The 21,835-nt window shown below is 40.5% G+C and overlaps 2 protein-coding genes across 3 annotated transcripts in view; one reads left to right on the top strand and one right to left on the bottom strand.

Moving 5' to 3' along the window:
* SELENOF (selenoprotein F) overlaps positions 1–1,536 on the bottom strand; it is a 34,612-nt gene extending 33,076 nt beyond the window's left edge. Inside the window, exon 1 of the mRNA XM_084871424.1 lies at positions 1,128–1,536. Within this exon, the coding sequence (XP_084727550.1) occupies positions 1,128–1,202 (75 nt within the window). The 5' untranslated portion in view covers positions 1,203–1,536. The remainder of the gene's footprint in view (positions 1–1,127) is intronic.
* A 172-nt stretch (positions 1,537–1,708) lies between these two features.
* The window catches only part of HS2ST1 (heparan sulfate 2-O-sulfotransferase 1), a 154,408-nt gene continuing 134,281 nt past the window's right edge, over positions 1,709–21,835 (top strand). Inside the window, exon 1 of one of the 2 annotated variants that reach the window (XM_084871422.1) lies at positions 1,709–2,246. In XM_084871422.1, the coding sequence (XP_084727548.1) occupies positions 2,123–2,246 (124 nt within the window). In that variant the 5' untranslated portion in view covers positions 1,709–2,122. The remainder of the gene's footprint in view (positions 2,247–21,835) is intronic. The other variant, XM_084871423.1, reaches the window with a different exon arrangement.

The raw sequence follows: 21,835 nt of genomic DNA, 5'->3' as shown, positions 1-21,835 counted from the left end.
TAGAAAGTTTAGAGAGGGGTTCGCCCCGTAATTTCTAAGGCACCAAAACCTGAATAATGAGTACTGTTATGCTAACTACAAAAGGAAATCATTCACCTCTACCTATGGCTGCAAAAGCAAACAGGCGGGGCCCTCACACCCCTCGATAAAAGAAAAGCAGAGGTATTCACCGAGGCCTTCGATGGGCCTTAATTCCCCCAAACCTTGGACAAATCAGTTAACCCAGGTCTCCTGGGAAAAACTCAGCAGGCTCGTTAAGAATACCTGAAGAATTAAGCTGATAAAAGAAATGTGTGATCGCAGCACAGTGCCTATTAAAGTGTTACGCACACAGCAAAACAAGGACTGCAAACTCTTTAGGAGGAATTAACCAATATTAAGTTGTTCGTGGTGAGTAGGAAAATAAGTAAAAACTAGCCTTTCCTTAAAGAACGCATCTGCTCTGTTGAAGAAAAATGAAGTTTAAACGAGATGAAGACTGTCATTTTAGAAAATCCATTAAAAAGTAAGTTACTATGCTTTAGTACGCCGGAAAATACGGTATATAGAGTAGCTGCTTTTCTTGCAACAATGTTGCTTAAAACTACACACACACACACACACACCACCCCTGCAGTGCATCCACTTATGTGAATGTCAGAGAACGGAGATAAAGGCTGCCTATGAATTGAGAGAACACTAACAATTGAGAGAAAGGAGTACATAGGAAGTGCACCCTGTACCAAAGACTTGCGGGCTTTTCTCTTAAGACTTGGGACCCTTGTCATAAAGGACGGTTTTATTTCCTCCCGTTAACAAGCAATGTTCATTGCTTTCCAAAAATTCACTGCCTTTCTCCCCGTTGGTGTGATTTACAGATTGTTCTTTTAGCAGGAACTCTGCAAGAGAAGATAAATGCTCAAGATAGTCGGAAGCCAGGAGCCAGAACCGTTAGGAGCCCCGCGCCGGGAAGGATAAGCATCAGATGAGGAAACAGCCACGTAGCACTCGGGCCGCAGCGGCGGCTAAGGAAGCCCAGATCTCCCACCCTTTCCGAGCGTGACTCCGAGATGTGACCCAGGGGCCCGTCCTCCTCGGCGCAGCCTCCCACTCGCCGGGGTGCTGCCGCGGAGGTGATCTCCACTCACCGCTTGAAGCACAGCCGCCAACAGCAACCTCAGGCCAAACGCCGGCCCAAGCCATGGGCTCGGCCCAGCCGCCATCGCTACCGCCTCCCCCGGACTCCGGCTACCCAAAGGTCCCCTCAGCCAGGGGAGTCCACGCCAGAGCCTGACTTAAAACAGGCTGCTGAAGAGCGGCTGCCACCAAATCTGTCCGTCTGCAGATAGGGATCGCCCAAGGGCATACGGAAGCTGAAAGGCGATCAAACACTTTTACATTGGATATGCATATAAAACCGTGGGTCCTTTCGATACCCCCTATCAGGCACTTTCCTAAACTCCCCAAATTTGTGCTTTAAGGTTTCCTTCCTTTCATTCACGACATTAGCCTAACCAGCCAAGAAGCTCCGCCCCCGTCCGTGTCGGCCAGCCTCCTTCCCCAAATCTACCCAATCGAATGCCACTTTGCTTGATGCCGCTAGGGTTCTGCGGTCCAATCAGCACAACCTAGCGGGAGCAGAGGGCGGAGCCTCTGGTTGCCAAGCAGCGTACGTGGGTGCGTGCGCCCGGTGGCGCCGGGGGGTGGGCAGGGGGCGGGGCCGGGGGCGGCGCAGCCGCAGCCGCAGCGCAGGCGGAGAGGAGCGCGCGGCCGCGAGCAAAGGAGGGAGGGAGGGAAGGAAGGAAGGGAGCAAGGTAGGCAGGCTGGCAGGCAGGCGCGGGGGTCGGTGACTGAGGCAGCGGAGGGAGGCGAGAGCTCGGCAGCCGCAGCGCGGGCTTTTGGAGCGGGCAGCCGTCGAGTCGCCCGGGAAGAAGCGGGCACCGGCGGCGGCGGCGTCGGTGCTGGCGCCTGGGGGCGGGGGACTGGGAGGCAGCGAGGGGGGTCGCTGCGGTGGTGCTCTCCGCTTGTCGCGCTCTCCTCGCCTTTCCGCCGGCCCGGCGGGCTCCTCCCGGCGTCTTTCCTCGCCTCCGGGGCTGCGCTCCCCGCCCCCCGCGGTATGTCTTGATCCCGAGCGGCGGGTTTCATGGGGCTCCTCAGGATTATGATGCCGCCCAAGTTGCAGCTGCTGGCGGTGGTGGCCTTCGCGGTGGCGATGCTCTTCTTGGAGAACCAGATCCAGAAGCTGGAGGAGTCCCGATCGAAGCTAGGTGAGGAGCAAGCAGAAGCCACTCTGGACTGAGTGCGCGGTGTGGAAGGGGGGCCGGGCCGGGGAGGCGCTGCAGCCCGAGCAAGCGGGCGTTCGCCTAACCTGGGGTCTGGTGTGGCGGCTGGAGGCTGAGAAAGGTTGCAGAAAGAGAGAGAGAGCTGAGGACATGGAGAGCACAAGATCCAAGAAGAGTGTGAATAAAGCTTGAGGGCTGTGCTGGGCTCTCGAGGTCACGGGACAGAGATAGCGAGGTCGGGCTTCCTAGAGCCAAAAACGTTACCCCCAAAGTAGGCATTCCGCGGGGAGAGAGCAAGACAAATCCGAACTCCGGTGGGGACAGAAACGTGCAGCCTGTGTGTGTGTGTTCTCTTACAAGTCGCCCAGAAAGCCCGGGCAATGTCAGGCGAGGGGTACTCTTCATTTGAGATGTGGGCACCTGGATACAGAATCGTGAGGATGGGGAGGTCCACGCGGGGATCGATGCGCAGAAATGGAGGGAGATCCTGGGCATGCTGGTGAGCAAAAGAGATGCACTGTAGTGAGTTGCACTCTTGTGCTGGGGGCAGCAAGGGACCACACAACGGACGGGAGACATAGCTGTCCAGGTAGGACAGGAAAGCAAATAAAGCGCTTCAACGAGATACTGAAACGAGGCATTCTCCTGGCTTTTACAGTGATTTTTTTTTTTGTAGTGCCCAACTGATTAATATTTTGGACTTAAGAGAGGAATATGTATCTGTACATTGCCTCATGGCAATGTTTATGACTTTAGAGGAGGGGACGCTGAATTACCAAGATCTAAGTTCATGAAGGGAAAAGCAAGATTAAGCAAAAAGTTAACCATATAGTTAAGTACCGTAAGGAGCTAACAATGCTTCCTTTAATGGGTGAGGAGGTCTGAAATGCAAAAAATGGGACAGTGAAGTGAAAGACCAGAAAAATGCACAGACTTAATAAGTACTTTCAGAGTAGAAGGGAACTTTGGCATTTGGGAGGAGCACGGAATGGGCAGGGGGGCGTTAAAAGAATGTGAGCGATACATTTTGATTTAAACATGTACTTGGCACTTAAAAATCAGTTCAAGAGCCCATACTTTGAATATGGAAAAGTAATATGAAGTGTTTTTATGCATACATTTTCACCTCAGTGTCGTTTTAAGTACTTTTTTTGAGTAGTAAGCAATAAAATACCAGCAGCAGTATAATTTAGACTCAGAAGGAATAGCTAGCTGCTGCTGTGGGTAATGAACAGTGTTTGAGACAAATGTATCAGGAAATAATTGTAACATTGTCAATAGTAGCTGACTATTTGTTGTTTTGGTAGAATTTGCAAAAAGCCTTGGAGATATAAAGAGCTGTCTATCAAAGAGTATCAAATCCAGTTGAAGTGCAACTAAAGTTGAAGAGGAGTTAAGGATAATTACAGTCCTCAACTCAAGGGTAAAACTTACCCTTTACAGTTTTGAAGAGATAATCAAATTTATTTACTGTGATTTTATTAATGAATCCTGTATGATGGGAAAATATTCACTTTAAGTACTGAAGGTTGGTCAATACACTTTTTCTTTTGTTTGGATCCATTTAGCAGCATCCAGGGTCATATTCTGGCCTCATTAATGATCCAGCTTTACAGAAAAAAAAAAAAAATGACTTAGGGAAATTGGACAGGTTAAAATTGAAGTTTGTACTTTGTTGAATGGCTATATTCTTAGACACATTATGGTGGGTTAGGATAACTTTAAGTTTTTATTTTTTCTCCCGGCCTAACATTGTTTTCATAATACCTGAAAGTGGTTTTCATAGACACAACCTTAATGATTTTAAAAAGAGAGTTATCGGAAGATGAGAGCCACAGCTAGAAAATAACCTGGTGGGTTGTTTTGTTTTGTGTATGATTTTTTTTTTTTTTTTTTTTACAAGAAAGAAAATTTTAGCCTGGCCAGCATGGCTCAGTGGTTGAATGTCAACTTATGAACCAGGAGGTCACAGTTCAATTCCCTGTCAGAGAACATGCCCAGGTTGTGGGCTTGATTCCTGGTGTGGGGTATGCTAGAGGCAGCTGATCGGATGTTTCTATCTCATACTCTCCATTCCTCTCTGAAATCAACACAATCATTTAAAAAAAAGAGAGAAAATTTAAATTCCAATAAATATGGATCAAACAAAATCCTTCTAAAAAAATGAGCCAAGAAATACAAGACACTTGAATTTATATTCCAGAGATGCAAAAATAAAGCAAATAAAATGTATTGTTTTTAATTCAGTTATCTTTTGGTTTAAAAAGTCTTGTAAAAGGCAGTACTAAAATAGATGTTGCCAGTTGGTAATCTTCCTTAGAAAAGGAAGGCAGGAAAAGGCATAGTTTGACAACCAGACTCAGTGCTAGGCACTTATATATGTGATATTTTTATTTAATCTTTCAAGAACACTGTAGAAAGCCATTTTTATAAATGCAGGAACAGTCTGAAAGATTATATAACTTGACCACATAGCTCGTAAGTATTAGAACCAGTGTTGAAACACAGTTTACATCTGATTTCAAGTCAAATGTATTCCCTTAATTATACCAGGCTGCTTGGGACTTTATATTAACACTAGTGGCTGGGTGCATGAAATTTGTGCACATTAAAAGAGAATTAATTAGAGGAAATATTTTAATATTGCTATTTGCCCTTTCTCTATAATAGAAGTGTCAGAGATGAAAGAAAATTGGTAAAATGTATATGAAAATCTTCCTTCTGTCAGAGTCTGGGGCGCACTGCGTGACTCAGAGTCAAGTCCCTGACCACCCTTGAAATTGTGCAAGACTTAGACCTGGCCGGCCCCACCCCCATTGGGTGAGACCCAGACCTGGCTGGCCCACCCCCGTCAAGCCCCATTGGGTGGGGGTGGGGGGGCAAAGCCTCAGGACCCCTGTCAAATCCTGCTGGGCAGAGGGTTCAGCCTCAGGTCCCCTGCCCCAGAGCGAAGGGTGTGGCCTGAGGTCCCCTGGCCTAGCACCGGGGTCGCGGGTGCACCTTGAGGTCCCCGGTCAAGCCCACCAGGCAGGGGGTGTGCCTTGAGGACAACTGTCAAGCCCTGTCGGACGGGGGGTGCGCCTGAGGTCCCCCAGCTAGGTGCCAGGGCGGGGTTGTGGCCTCAGATCCCCTGGCCTAGGGCAAAGGTCATGGTCTGAGGTCCCCTGGCCTGGCACTGGGGCAAGGGGTTGCATCTTGAGGTCCCCGGCCCAGCACCTGTCGGGAAGCACACCTTGAGGTTCCCTGTCAAGCCCTGCTGGGTAGGGGGGGTGGCCTGGATCCCCAGTCAAGCCCCGATGGGCGAGGGTTGGGGGGGGGGGGTGGGCACTCAGCCTCAGGTCCCCTGCCCTGGCTCATCTCCTTGCATCCTCAGATCCCTGCTGATTGCTCCTTAAGGCTCATTACCGGAACTTGGCCTCTGCTGTGGTTATAGTCATCTTGTGTTACGGAAACCCCACCTCCCCTGTGGGTGCAGCCATCTTTGTGACAGCGTGATGATCAATTTGCATATTCACTCTTTATTAGATAGGATCATACTAAGATTTAGCAATTTGAATAGAATTTTTAAAATGTAATGTCATGTTAATTGCATTTATTGTGAAGAATGAATATCATTTTGAGAAAATCCAATTTCTGACACAAAGGAATTGGTTTAGTGTAATGTCTGGCTCTTGTTTATATCTGTATAATGAACATAATTATATTACCCGATGAAGCAACTGAAATAGCTTATTTCTGCTAAAGGGGAAAAAAAAATGTGTGGTGGTTTTCTGTAAGTGTAAAATCACAATATTAAAAAGCATTTTTATTTTGGCATTAGAAAAACTATTAAACACTTTTGCTCTTAAAAGTAGTTTTTATTGTTTATTTTTTCTGTTGTGTTGTAAAAGATTCCAAAAGATTGTTGCCTGGTAGTGCTTTATGTACCTTGATTTAAGAGTATTTTGATGGCGAAACCCTAACAGAGCAATAAATGTGCTCAAAATTTAGCTGTATTCATTGACTACTTGGGAAATTAACTATATAAACAGGAATTAATTAAAAAAAACCCCCAATATCACACAAATAGTTTTTTTTTTTTGTTTTTTTTTTTAACAAATATGGGATTATGGTATACATATTACTCTGTACTTTGCTTTTTTTCAGTTAATACCATAGACATCTTTCCAGGTTCGTACGTACAAGTTTAACTTACTCATTTAGATAACTTTATAATATTGCATAGTTTGCATGTATCATAAATTATTAAGCTGTTATGCCAATAATGACCATCAAGCCCCCAGCCTGTTTTTGCTTTTTTTATAATTTATTTTCTTGGTATGATTATGTTACAAGAAGCATCCTTATATGTCCGTTACCTCTTTGTGTGTTGATAGCATTTTCACTAGGATAAATTCTCTTGTCTATGGGATTGCTGGGACAGGATATATGTATTTTATAATATAAGAGATTTTAAAATTTGTTTTCCAAAAAACTAGTTTTCCAAAAGATTACAGTAATCTACACTGCTAAAACACACTCACAAACACTGAATACTGTAAGCATTTAATTTTTGTCAGTCTGAAGCTGTGAAATACGTTGTTCCATTAATTTACATTTCATCAACTTCTAATTAGGTTAAATGTTGTTTAGTTATGAGTTCATTTTCATTTTTCTCTTGGGTAGTTTATCTTGCCAATTTTTAGGTTTTTAAGTATTATAATTAGTAATCTTTTATCTGTCATATGTTTTACATCTGTTTTTTCCAAGTCTGTCATTTGCCCTTTGACTTAATGGTGCATTTTGCTTATAAAGAAATTACAACAATTACATAGTTTCTTATTCTTGTTTAAGAAGACTTCCCCCAATCGAGATTATGTACATTCTCTATATTTTGTTACTGTATTTTATAATTTTTAGTTTTTTTTTACATTTAGCTCATTAAAGCATTCATATGTTTATAGAGGTTTATTGTAATATCTCAATGAATAGCCACTTATGGCAAATACTAGTGGCCCAGAGCACGAAATTTGTGCACATTAAAAGGGGGACCCAGAGTCAAGTTCCTGCCCACCCACATGCACCTCAAAATTGCGTAAGACCCAGACCCGGCCTCCCCTTCCCCACATTGGGCTAGATCCAGACCTGGCCAGTCCCACCCTTGTCAAGCCCCACTGGGCAGGGGGTGTAGCCTCAGGACCCCTGGTCCTGCGCCAGGATGAGAGGTGTGGCCTGAGATCCCCAAGTGGGAAGGGGGCATGCCTTGAGATCCTATGTTAAGCCCTGCTGGGTGGGGGGCATGGCTTGAGGTCCCCTGTCAAGCCTCGCCAGGCAGCGGGGGAGGAGCGCAGCCTCAGGTCTCCTATAATAATAATCTCTTTCTGCTGGATTAGTTTAGTTTTTGGTCTTTATTGTATTAGACCTGTGAGCAGAAGTTGATCACTTCCTCTTTGATAAACTTACTTTACTTGACTTCCAAGATACTATACTCTTGGTTTTCTTCCCACTTAACTGGTCACTTCTTTGTCTTCTGTGTTAGATTCTTCTTTTCTCCTCAAGCTCCTAACTAAGAATATCCCAGAGCTCAGTTCTTCATTTACTCTCCCTTCGTTGGTGATTTATATGCTTACAACTTCCAAATATATATTTCTAAATCAGACCTATTTCCTAAACATTAGATTAATGTTATTTGGCTGCCCACTTGAAATTTTCTTTGAGTAATTGGTAGACTTCTCATACTCAATATCCAAAATGGGTCTTCTGATTTCTGTCCACTGCCTTACCTCATCTAATCCTAACCCATTTTATCTCTGACCTGTCTCCATTCATCTCATTGCTAGAGTTTTACTTGACTTTCCTTTTTCTCATACTCTGTTTCTACTGATAGAAAAATCTTGTTAGCCTTACCTTCAAAATATTTCTAGACTGTGACTACTGCTCAACATTTTCACTGTAACCATCCTAATTCAAGGTACTCATCATTTCTTCCCTGGATTACTGCCATGTCTTAACTAGTTTGTCTCCTTCCACACTTGCTTCTCTACAAACTATTCTTAATATAACAGCTAGAGTAATAGTTTTTAAATGTAAATCAAATCATGTTAATCTTTTGCATAAATCTTTAGAAGCTTCCTGAATCAGTTACCCTAGCTGTTTTTTTAAAAACAAAGTTCACAATTTTATTGGATAAACGCAATAAAATACTTTTTTATTCTTATTGATGTATAAAGTGACCCTTTTGGGATGATTTTCCTCTGCACGGGTGATTCAGGGTCTTTGTGTGCCTTCTGTATGTAGTTCTGCCATCCCCTCATACTTCAGAGTTCTCTGCTATCAGCCAGAGGAGAAACAAGACAGGGTGAAGGGTGAGCAACTCCCCCTTTCTAAACTTCTTTGGTCTCTTTTATCCTCAGTTTATTGACATGGACTCATCACCACCTACATGCGAGGGTGGAGGCTGGGAAATGGGGTTTTTAGCTGACAGTCATTTACCAGTTAAAATTAGATACTATGGGAAGAGGGAGCATATACATATTTGAATTTTCTGAATCCCTTTGAATAAATCAATCTCTCTCTCTTTCATATATATATATGTGCCTAAGCAATCGCCAACAGGTCGGCCGGTAGCTGTGATGCGCACTGACCACCAGGGGGCAGACGCTCAATGCAGGAGCAGAAACCACAGGCATGGAATATGGAACAGACTGAGGAATCTCAGAGGGAAGGGAGAAAGGAGAGGACGGGAAGAGATTAACCAAAGATCTTATATTCATACCAGAGTCCCAATGCACCGATTCATGCACTGGTAGGTTCCCTCAGCCTGGCCTGCGAGGATTGGGCTGAAACTAGCTCTCCGCCATCCCCCGAAGGGGTTCCAGATTGTGAGTGGGCGCAGGCCAGGGGACCCCACTGGTGCACGATTCCATGCACCGGACCTCTGGTATATTATAAAAGATATAAAAGATAGCTAGGCTTATTTTATGACTCAGAATATAAACTGTTGTTAATGTTCTGGGTGAATGTGAAAAATGTATATTCTGTTGTTATTGGGGGAGTGTATGGTAAATGCCAATTAGGTCCTCTTGCTTGGGAAAATTGTTTTGGTTCTTTCTGCTTACTTGTTCCTTCAGTTATAAAGAGAGCAATTTTGAAGTCTCTGGTGATAATAGTGGATTTATCTATTTTTCCTTGAAGTACCATTGTTCTTTGCTTCAGGTATTTTGAAGTACTCTGTTCATGAACGTTTAGGAATGGCATGTCTTCTTGATTAATTCATCTCTTTTTCATTATGAGACCCTCTTTATCCTTGGTGATATTCTTTGCTCTGAAACTTTGTCTGATACTAATATAGCCATTTTTGACTAGCATCAGCATAGGATATCTTATCTCATTTTAAAAATATTTACTTGTTTGCATTTTTTAATTTAAGTAGATTTCTTGTAGGCAGTATGTATTTGGAGCTTTCATTTGATTTTACAATCTCCCTTGGAAATTGGGGTACTTAGAACATTTTCTTATTTGAATGTAAGCAGAGTTTATTGGAGCTGTGAAATTACAATTTATACACAAAACTAGAATTCAGAAACACTTTGCAGTTATTCTCTACATTTTCATTTGTTCATACAACAGTTCTCTTGATGTTGAAGCAAAATGAAAAAAAAAGAAATAAAATGAGAAAAATATTCCTCCTATACTATATAATAAAGAAGCAATATGCAAATTAACTTTCACGCCCTCACAAGATGGCTGGCTACAACCAGGCCAGCAGGGGAGTTAGTGAGGGATGACCAAATGACTGAACAGCAGGCTGCATGGGGCAATCAGGCCTGCAGGGGGATTAGTGAGGTGCGACCAAACCACTGAACAGCAGGCTGTGTGGGGTAACCAGACCAGCAGGGGGCACAGTTGGGGGCAACCAGGGCAGCAGGAGGGGCAATTGGGGGTAAGTAAGCTGGCAGGGGGTAGTGAGGGGCAACTAGGTCGGCGGGGAGGGGACAGTTGGGGGGAACCAGATCGGCGGGGGGAGGGGGGTTGGAAGGGGGGTTAGTTAGGAGCACCCAGGCTGGCAGGGAGGGGGAAGTTGGGGGTGACCTGGCTGGCAGGGGGGCAGTTAGGGTCAATCAGGTTGGCACACAGAAGCAGTGAGGGCTATCAGGCCGGTGGAGGGAGGGCCAGTTAGGGGCGACCAGGTAGGCAGGCAGATGAGCGACTAGGAGCCAGCAGTCCAGCATTGTGAGAGGGATGTTCAACTGCCTGCAGTTGGATATCCCCGAAGGGGTCCAGGATTGGAGAGAGTGCAGGCTGGGCTGAGGGGATCCCCTCCCCCATGTAGGAACTTTATGCACTTGGCCTCTAGTTCAAGTCATAGAAAAATTTTAAAAAGACTGGTGCTAATTTCACTGATTGTTGTACAAAATTCTACATAAATTACAGGAAGAAAACAAAGCAAAGTCACAGTTCATCCTTCATCTCGTACAAGCATTTACTGTAATTATTGATACGATTAGGTTTATATATGAGTTTTTTAAAATATATTTTTATTGATTTCAGAAGGGGGAGCGAGAGAGAGAGAGAGAGAGAGAGAGAGAGAGAGAGAGAGAGAGAGAGAGAGAGAGAGAGAGAGAGAGAGAAACATTTTATTGATTTCAGAGAGAAAGGGAGAGTGTGAGAGAGATAGAAACATCAATGAAAGAGAATCATTGATGAGCGAGAATCATTGATCTGCTGCCTCCTACACGTCCCACAATGGGGATCAAGCCTGCAACCTGGGCATGTGCCCTGACTGGGAATCTAACCGTGACCTCCTGGTTCATAGGTCGACGATGTTCAACCACTGAGCCACACTGGCTGGCTAGTATACACACACACACACACACACACACACGTTATACTCGCACTACTTTTAAGATTGTCACTAGGTTTTAAGTAATTTAATTACAATGGGCCTTGCTGTAGATTTTTTATTTATTTATTTATTTATTTATTTATTTATTATTATTTAAAAAAAATATATATTTTATTGATTTTGTACAGAGAGGAAGGGAGAGAGATAGAGAGCTAGAAACATCGATGAGAGAGAGTCATTGATCAGCTGCTTCTTGCACACCCCCTACTAGGGATATGCCCGCAACCAAGGTACATGCCCTTGACCGGAATCGAACCCGGGACCCTTTAGTCCCCAAGCCGACGCTCTATCCATTGAGCCAAACCGGTCCCGGCTATTTATTTTTTTTTTTATGTCTAGTGCTTTGGGTTGGTCGAATTTCTTGGACTTGTGTTTTTATAGTTTTCATTAATTTTGGTATATTTTGGCAACTTTTGCTAAAAATTTTTTATGTATCTTTTTCTCCTTTGGGAACTCAATTTTTAAGGTATAATATAAAGGGACAATATCTTAAGTATTCAGTGACAAGTAATGCAATATTTTGAATATAGGAAGGAATGTTGGAGCTTTGAGTTAATTGAAGTTGTTGGATTAAAATAAAATCAGTAAAATCCTCCTTCAAACTTGTAATTGACTATTGCTTATGTTAAGTCCCTGTTAAAATGAAACTAGTTTAGCCATCAGTTTTGACACAGATGCTTGATCTTATAGGACTAAGAAATTTGTGGTTCTTTTGTATTTGGATTTAGGAAGCTGCCTCTAATTGCCAGTCTTTAAAAAATATTTCACCATAGTTTTATTGTTTTTTAACAAAATACACCCATTTCTTTAATAAAATTTTATCGCTTTTTAACAAAAGACATCCATCTTAAGTATGGCGTGTTCCTGGTGTGTTACATACTGCTAACGGAAAACCAACTTAGCTCAGTTGATTCCTCCATAGAAAAGCTGATTAGAAAGATTGGCTAAACATGATTTTAAGGTATATTTTGATAGACAGTTTATTTGTTAAATAGGATAGAATAAAAAGCATTCACTATTGTCCTCTAGAATAAATTTATCTTTTTTATTTTTATCAAATTTTGAAGGTTAAAAAAAAAAAAAAGCAGCCTGGCTGGTTTGGCTCAGTGGATAGAGCGTCAGCCTGCAGACCGAAGGGTCCCAGGTTCGATTCTGGTCAAGGGCACATACCTGGGTTACAGGCTCGGTCCAATATGCAGGAGGCAGCCAATCAATGATTCCCCTTCATCATTGATGTTTCTTATCTCTTCCTTTTCCTTCCTCTCTGAAATTAATAAAAATATATTTAAAAAAAGTAAACAAACTTCTGATGATATTTTAGTGTCTCAAAATAGGTTTCTCAGTGAGGAGAATTAGGACTGTGTGTGACTTTTGCTCCTGAACCTGGGGATTATTAGTGATAGTCTCTGACTAGAGATGAGCTTGTTCAGGAATGTCTGTTGATGAGATGCCATTGTGTACTCTTTTCCTGTTGTCTGAGGTTGGAACTCTGACTAATTAGACCTGTGACTAGTTATAGCCTAGTTCTTCCTCATGACTACTTTGACTTCCCTCTCTCTGGTCTTTTATTTACTTGTTTAGAATATTTTCCTTCTTTACCCATGTTTCTTATATAGTATTTTGCTTTTCCCGCTAATGGTACTCCATCATAACTTCTGAAAATTCCTCAGAGAGTTATTGGGAAAATCAAATGATCTTCAAAAGATATAGTGAATATGAAAATGTAAACTATAAAAATTACAATTATAAGTTGTTGATAGTGATAGTAATGCATCTACTTTCTCTTTGGTGGTGTTGCCTTTTTGGTTTAATGGAGATTGGAGTTTGCATTTCTTGCTACTTTCCCCAGTGCCTCACCTCGTAGGATCACACTTGTCGGATAAGTGTTCAGGTAAATCAAATGATGTTACATGAGTTATAGATTTGACATTATGAATGGCTATGTCTTTCCTTTCTTAGGAAAGAGTAAAGTCACTGGTAATGAATATTATTATTTGCTCCTAAAGATAGAGATCTATTTACTTTTATGTAAATTTTCAATAAGCTCTGGCTTTTTATTTTTATTGGCTAGAGCCCCAGCGCTTGAAATTGTGCCAGACCCAGAGTTCTGCCTGTAGTCGCGGGACCCATAGTCCCTCCCATCACCATGGAACTCAGCAGTGCCCCTCCTGGTGACCCGTCATTTGGTCATTCCCGTGTTACAGCCACTGGCCTTTTATAATATAGATTTTAGAGAGGAAGGGAGCAGGAGACAGAGATAGAAACATCAATGATGAGTTGTTTCCTGCACACACCCTACTGGGAACCGAGCTCTCAACGAAGGTATGTGCTCTGACCCTGACTGGGAATCATGCCATGACCTCCTGGTTCATATGTCGGTGCTCAATCACTGAGCCACACCGGTGGCTTTTTAACATGCCTGAACTTTCTTCACTCTTTCCAACTAATCTTTGCCAACTTGGCGTTGTAAGGATAAACTTTTATAAAATGCAAAGTAAGGCCGAAACCGGTTTGGCTCAGTGGTAGAGCGTCGGTCTGCTGACTGAAAGGTCCCGGGTTCGATTCCGGTCAAGGGCATGTACATTGGTTGCGGGCACATCCCCAGTAGGGGGTGTGCAAGAGGCAGCTGGTCGATGTTTCTCTCTCATCGACGTTTCTAGCTCTCTATCTCTCTCTCTTCCTCTCTGTAAAAAATCAATAAAATATATTTATAAAAAAAAAAATGCAAAGTAAGTTTGAATTGTGATGGGGAATTTCTTGGCATGTGCATACATGTGTAAAATAACTCCTTAGCTTCTAAATATTTTTTAGAGCTCTGATGATAGTCAAACTAGTGAAGAAAGAAGAACCCAAGCTTATTTATTCACTATAGAAAAAAGTTTTATATGATAGTTCCTTTACTGTCATTTTTCCCATAATGATTCATTGCCATATTCTCAAACAGAGGGGGAAAAATATGTTCTGTGTCCTTCATTTTAATTTATGAATTTCAACTTTAAATAAATTTAAACTATGTAGAGTAGGTTGTACTTTTACAATTATTCCTGGAATTATAAGTATCCCAAAGAATCTTTGGGACACAGGTTCAAAGGCTTTTAAATCAGGTCAACATTTATTTGCCACTCTGCACTCATAAAATTTGGTAGGCCAGAATGATAGAGACTATGTTGTGATCACCTCTTTCATCATATAGTATTGCTACTTCTTTATTTCCTGCAGTATAGTATTATTTTTAACTACTGGTCAACCTGTGAAGTTGATATACACAGTTTCATGATTAGAGCAATGATTTCATTTGCATATTACAGTAATTCTTTATGTTTGTGGGTAACTCTTGGTTTTTCTAATTAGCAATGAAAACATTTTTAATGAGGTGCGGATTTGTTGGGCGCTCCATTTACTTTTATTTCAATGGTGCCTTCAAGACTTTCCTTAATTCATTTCTTAGTGAGTTTACTGATTCAGAATTGAGGAGGACAGAATTAAAGAACTCCTTGAATCTTTGACCCATCCTTCCTTTATCCTCATATGAAGTATTAGTACCCATAAGTGGAGACTATGTCTTAATTTTCATTTGGGTTACAAAAATTTAAGCATATGTTAGTCTAGGCCTTGAGGAATTACCATCTAGAAGAAAATTATTAAGAGAACCTATAATTTCCTAAGAAGATTGTAATCTGAGTTTATAACAACACTAGAGGCCCGGCGTATGAGATTCGTGCATTGGGGGTGGGAGGGCATCACTCAGCCCAGCCTGCATCCAAAGCTGGCAGTAGGACATCCTTAGCACTGCCCCCCCCCCCCCCCCCCCCATGCAGGAGAGGCTCCCACCACCTACACTGCGCTCTCCATGAGCCTGGCTTCTGGCTGAGCAGAGCTCCCCCTATGGGAGAGCACTGATCACCAGGTGCAGCTTCTGTGTTGAGCATCTGCCCCCTGGTGATCAGTGCGTATCATAGTGACCAGTCATTCTGCCATTGGGTCAGTTTTCATATTAGCCTTTTATTATATAGGATCGTGAAAATGGGCTTTATTTTGCTTTGTTTTGTTTTGGACACCATTCTTTTCCACTGTCCTCCACCTTGAATTATTAGTTTAATATGAAAACTTTTACCTGCCTGCCTAACTGAGTATGCAAGATTTTGTATGTTCTTACATGTCTACTTAGGTGCATATAGTAACATTGGCTCTTATAGGGGAAATACTAAGTAAAACTTACCGTATGTTGAATGAATGTTTTGGAATGACCAGTTAATGGGGGAAAATAATGTTCTTTGAGATAAGAGGTAGTTCTAAAATTTACTTAGTGAAAATAGTAGGTTATTTTATAGTCTCCAAAAATGGAGATCTATGTGATGTGTGTTATAGCTGGTTTTCAGATTTTGATTTACTTAAATGGTGGTCATTGTAGTTAAAAGTTTGCAATTGATTTCCTTACTTGAATTATACATTTTTTTTCATGTTTATCATGCATTTTAATCCTGTTTTTCCTGAAAAATTGTTGAGATTTACAATATACCTCTAATATGGAATGCATGAAAAAGGCAGAATGAGGTAGGAAAAGAGTTAAATATTTGTGTAGATATTAAATAATTGCCATCTTAAATTTTCTAGACCATTTTCTTTTAGTGGGCATTGAGGTATTAAAACACTAAAGAGATGTATATAGATTATCTTTTCAACTGCAATGAAATATAACACTTCAGGTTCTGAGATACATTTTGGAGTGATAGCATATTTGTTGTCTTTTATTTATGGAGCCAAGGAAAGCACATTCCATACTTGCATTTTGGTCCAGAATAAAAGTGAAGTGGGAAAGTCTTGTTAATTTAAATTTAACATGAAATCTAAAATAAAATCACCAAAGCTTAAATATAGTTTTGAGGAAAGCTGTTGGTTTTATTTTTTTCTTCTTCTCCTACCATTGCTCTTGTTGTTTATGGTACAGTACATAAAATTCACATAGTTAATGTAATATACCCATTTATTTTATAGTTAAAGCTAAATCTTGCCTGGTGATTTAAAAATTCCTGACTAAATAAAGTGATGCACAAAAGTCATATAACATTTTATTTTAGGCCATGATCAAACATATTCATTTATGACTATAAAATTAAAATTACTGATTTAATCAATAGTAATAGCTGTCAGTCTTTTCCACTTTCTGTATAGAACAGCATTAGTAATATAAGATAAGAAGGATAGGTACTAAAAGCACATACACTGTCAGACATACGAGTTGGGAGTTCTTTTAGAGGGAGGAGACAGAAGAAGGCAGCAAAAGGGCAACAATGTAGTTTAAGTTAATATGGTGAGTCTGTCTTCCTTCAGTGTTCCTGAGGATAGTTCTGAAGAAGGTAACATAATTATAGTGTGCTCATAAAATATAGGGTAAAAATATATTATTTGTCAAAGTAGTTGCCTTAAAAAGTTATACATTACAAATTCAGTTGTATCCTGTCCAGTTTTGCTAAATGGTTAGAGCGTCAACCCTCAGACTGAAGGGTTGCAGGTCCCATTCGGTCAAGGGCACAGGAGGCTCAGTCCCCAGCTTCGATATATTCTATAATTTTTATAGTAACTTGTATATTTCAGAACCATTTTAATTGGACTACAATGAAAGATTCCAATCCAGAATGAATTTGACTTTATTCTGCTTTCTTCCTGGTTTTCATCCAGAGCTGATCTAACTTTTGTGGGTTCAAGTTTTTATAATTTAAGGGGTTCTTTTAAAGGATATAAAATCATGTCTAATATAATACTTTTGGAAGGGCCCATGCCAACTGTATGGCCTTAAAAGTTGAACTTTATTAGCTTCACATTATAAATCTACCCCTGATTGTATCCTTCTGATGCCTCAAGATACTCAGTGTCCCAGGGGGAATATTCTCTTCAATGTGCTGAATCTTTTTTACCTTAAAACAAATTATCTGTACTTATCTCTCCATCTATATATTTCTTTTTATATATCTACATTCTAGCCCTCTTAATGTTAATACTTGGCTTGGAAAACATTTAGATGAAGTTATAAAACATGGCTAATATTAGAGATAACTGCCTGAGTCTGGGAAGCAGATAATTGATACTGCCCCCCCCCCCCCCCCCCCCCGAATTCTATACCAGTTGAGTAAATATATAAGAGAATCAGATGGAGATCACAATTTTGGTTGGGTAAAGCTTAATTGGAAAAATTGGCTTAGATGTGTAGCCACTATGGCCCTCCCAATACTTTATCTCTGATTAAGATTTATCTAATCAGCCACTGCACTGGACAACTGTAGGTCTCTTTACAGAGTCAGAGTGTGGTCTTTTAAGTGTACAGCAAAGTGCAGCAGAATTTTGGGCATCTGCAGATAAGACTGGCTGTAAACGAGAAAGAATCTATGAGACCCTGAGCAAAGCATGCCTGGTTTCATCTCCCAAATTCACCAGTCAGAGAAGTCAACCCTTTACTCTCCCACTCCCCAAACTGTGGATGATTAAAAAACCAACAAAACCCAATATATTAAGACTATTAATTATTTGTCATAAATTTTTCTAGATAGTAGCTAGTTTTTCAATTTGGTTCATGGTATTTTTATGTGTGTTGTAGATTTTGATTTTGATACAGTCAAAATCATTTATCCTTTAGGCTTTTTTCCTTTGGTAAAAATACATATCTAAGTAAAGACACACACACACACACACACACACAAACACACAATTTAATAATGGTATTTTACCTTCATTTATTTCTGTAAGGGTATTCCTTTCTTTATGCAAATCTAGTTTCTGACATGTATCATTTCCATCTCTGTGAAGAATTTATTTTTAAGATTTCTTGCAGGGCAGGTCTATTAGTAGTGATGATAAGTACCCTCAGTTTTTGTTTTTCTGAGAAAATCTTGACTGGGAGTTCTATCACATCATAGTAAGTGATAGGATTCCCAGTCATTCAAAGTCCTGAGGGGATACTTTGCATAGTAGGCTCATATAGATATATAGAGAGATATAGATATAGATATAGATATAGATATAGATATAGATGATTAGCTCTCTGTCTTTTAGTGAGCCTGTGTCTCTTGGCTGTGACTTTCCTGGGTGCTTCTTATTCCCCTTTAACCTAACACTTACTTAGGTGAGACAGGAAGAATAGAGAGGACAAAAGTTAGGTATTTCCTTAACCCCAGATTGGTTAACTTTCGGGAAAACAATTTCCTTTGAGGGCAGTACTTAGCTATGGAAAACAGAGAGAGCTCCTGGCTATTTCAAAATGGTTATTTCCTCCCATTCCCACACCTCTTTGTTGAAAGTATGAGGGGATTTTTCTCAGATCTTCTTAGTATGAACCTGTTGGTGCATCTGAAAGTCTCCCTCCCCAAGACTGCCCATTTCCTGAGCTAGTCCACACTTATCTTTCAATAATTCAATTATAGTTTAAGTGGTCTTAGTGTTACTGGAGTCAACTGTGAATTTTTGCTTCTTGTAAGCTGTGATTCCCTGTATTCGCTCATCCCTCCAGTTCTCAGGCTAGCAGTTTTTCTTGGACCTCAGTTCCCTGACGGATGTAAGAAGAGTTGTTGATTTTCAGTTCAGCTTTTTTCTTATTGTGAGGATGGTAACAATGACTTCTATATTCTTACATTAAGATCAGAAACCCTTAATAGTATTTTATAAGTTGTTACATAATTTTATTGTTACTTTTATTTTTCATTTCATCTGGAATTTAGGTTTGTAGGGATATTGGGAATAGGTATGTTCTGGGCCATCCTACCCTGTTTCCCGAAAATAAGACAGTGTCTTATATTAATTTTTGCTCCCAAAGATGCTCTAGGTCTTATTTTCAGGGGATGTCTTATTTTTCCATGAAGAAGAATACAGTACACATTTATTGTTAAATGAAAACAAAGGAAATTTATTACCTGTATACGGTACGGTAGTACAGTAGTTGTCAACACAAACCAGACAAACTGAATCATACAGTATCAAGAATTTACTCATTTATTCAATGACAGTCATGTCGTCATCTTCTGGAACATCATCATAACAATCCAATTCCTGAATTTCCTGGTGAATTTCTTGTGACGCCATTTCTTTCAGAATCAGTGGACCAAATCTCTCATGTTTAGCAATAGCATTCTGAGACAGAGCCTTGGGGGGGGGGCCTTATTTTTGGGGGGATGCCTTATATTTCACTCAGAAGGAAACCTGTAAGTAGGTCTTATTTTCGGAGAAACACGGTATCACACTGCTTTGTCTAACAATTCTTGTGTTAGGTTTACACTAACTTTCAATTCTGATAGTGTTACTAGAGGCCTGGTGCATGAAATTCATGCATTCTGTTGTGGTGGGGGTCCCTCAGCCTGGCTTGCACCCTCTTGTAGTATGGCAGCCCTTTGGGAATGTCCAACTGATGGCTTACAGGGAGTGGGCCTAAGCTGTCAGTTGGACATACTTAGTTTTGCCTTGGAGGTGGGAGAGGCTCTTGCCACCGCCACTGTTCTTGTAAGCTGTGAGCTCGGCTTCTGGCTAAGTGGTGCTCCCCCTGTGAGAGCGTACTGACCACCAGTGTGCAACTCCTGTGTTGAGCATCTGCCCCTGGTGGTCAGTACGTGTCATAGTGTCCAGTTGTTCTGTTTGGTCAATTTGCATATTAGCCTTTTTTGCCTGCTGGATCAAAGGGTCCAGGATTGAGAGAGGGCACAGGCCAGGCAAGATCGAGGTCAAGGGGGGATGTGGGAGGTTGGTCAGCCAAGGAGGGACTGCAGGAGGGCTCCAGGGCATGTCCAGCTCAGTCTTGCTCAGTCTCGATTGGCTGGACCCAAGCAGCAAGCTAATCTACTGGTTGGAGTGTCTGCCCCCTGATGGTTGGTACACATCATAGTGACTGATTGACTGCCCCCCTGGTGGTCAATGCACGTCATGATGAGTGGGTGAGCTGCCTTAGCATATCATTAGCATATCATGCTTTGATTGGTTGAAAGGATGATTGGACACTTAACATATTAGGCTTTTATTATATGGGATATCCTTTCATACTTTGTAGGGATACCGGTAATCCTTCTTGCATGATACTGTGCTTTATTTGTCTATTTATTATTTCAGTTGAACCCCGGAATCATTTTGTTAAATTTAAAAAGGCATTAGAATTATAAATTGAACAGCTTAGTATTAATAATATAATTAGAATAATACTGTTATGCTTGGACTTACCCATGTAGAAATATTTTTCTCTTTATTTAGGTCTTTTTTAATATATATCTTTATTGATTTTTTACAGAGAGGAAGAGAGAGGGATTGAGAGTTAGAAACATCAATGAGAGAGATCATCAATCAGCTGCCTCTTGCACACGTGTGTGTGTGTGTGTGTGTGTGTGTATTTGACTTCTCTAATTTATGGTATCAAAATTAATCATTGACATGTACTGAGCATTTTTACCATGTTTTGGGAATTTTAATCAGTATAAATGAATCATCTCACTTAATCTCCACAACCTCCTAAGACAGTTGTCAGTGTTTTCTCTTTTTATAGATAAGTGGTAAATTGTCTTAGGCTAAATAATTTGCTTGCTTAAGGTTGTATAGCTTCGGAAGTAGCTCAAACTTAAGTTTTAAAAATTTTTCATTTCCCATTTAACCTTTCTTTTACAATATATTACCTCCTATAGCAGTAGAAAAGATTAATTTTAAGCTACTCAGATGAATTTGATTCTAGGGTGTGCATTTATACCAAGGAAGTGTCATTCTAGCATTGAATAGATTGATACCATAAAATTCAGATTGAACGTTTTTTGCAAACTGATATTTCAGTGTTTAAGTAGACTTATCAAAACTGTATGTTTGTTTTTAAAGGAGGCAATTTCTGCTCTTTCTGCTTTTTCTCCCTTCTTTTCACAGGTATTTATTGGGAGGTATAGTCACTATTGAATATCTAAACGTGTCCAAAATTTTTACGTGAGATATATATGGAATTAATTGTTGGGGTACAAAGAAGTTAATATTTGATTGTGAAGAACAATGTATAGTTAGCTTTTTGAAGAACTTCAAGTGTTAACTCCTCTGTAGTTTTAGTTTAGTATGTATTCTTTCTTCTATCTGATGACTTTCATGACTTTAAGATGATGTCAGTTTTACTGTGACTTAAAGAGAATGAATAATAAAATAATAGAGTCTTTTATTTGAAAGGAGTCTTGAAGGATATTTTACTTAGGTTTCCTCCCAATGTAGGAATATTTTCCTCTCTGACAGTTTTTAGCATGCTATTTGTGGAGAAAGGGTTCATTTTTTATTCCTAGCCACAGTTTTTCATGGTTTTCTTAACTCGGCATTACTCTTATATATTTCTTGTCAGATTTCCTTTCCTTCTATCTTAAGTGTGTGTGTGTGTGTGTGTGTGTGTGTGTGTGTGTGTATGTGTGTGTGTGTGTGTGTATCCCTTTCAAATCTGAGCCAATCAATTTTAGTATTGCTATATTGTTTACTTTGGGTACCTTTATCTTCTGCATTGGTACCTTCTATTCCACCTGTCTTACATTTATTTCAGTAACTTAAGTAAAAACTGTAAATCTACACTTACAGTTTATAATAGATATTAACTATGTAGTAATTCCTTTAAAATGTTATTTTATTTTTGTCATTCTTCTTTGTTACACGTGAATTCAAATTGTTGCAGAATTTACCAGGCGACTGTAAAACACAATGGGTCCTCAGA

This window comes from Pipistrellus hanaki, assembly GCF_964339955.1.
Source record: "Pipistrellus hanaki genome assembly, chromosome: 2".
In the NCBI taxonomy this organism is placed as follows: domain Eukaryota; kingdom Metazoa; phylum Chordata; class Mammalia; order Chiroptera; family Vespertilionidae; genus Pipistrellus; species Pipistrellus hanaki.
Note: the sequence above shows the minus strand (reverse complement) of the source record. Positions and strands in the feature narration are given on the sequence as shown.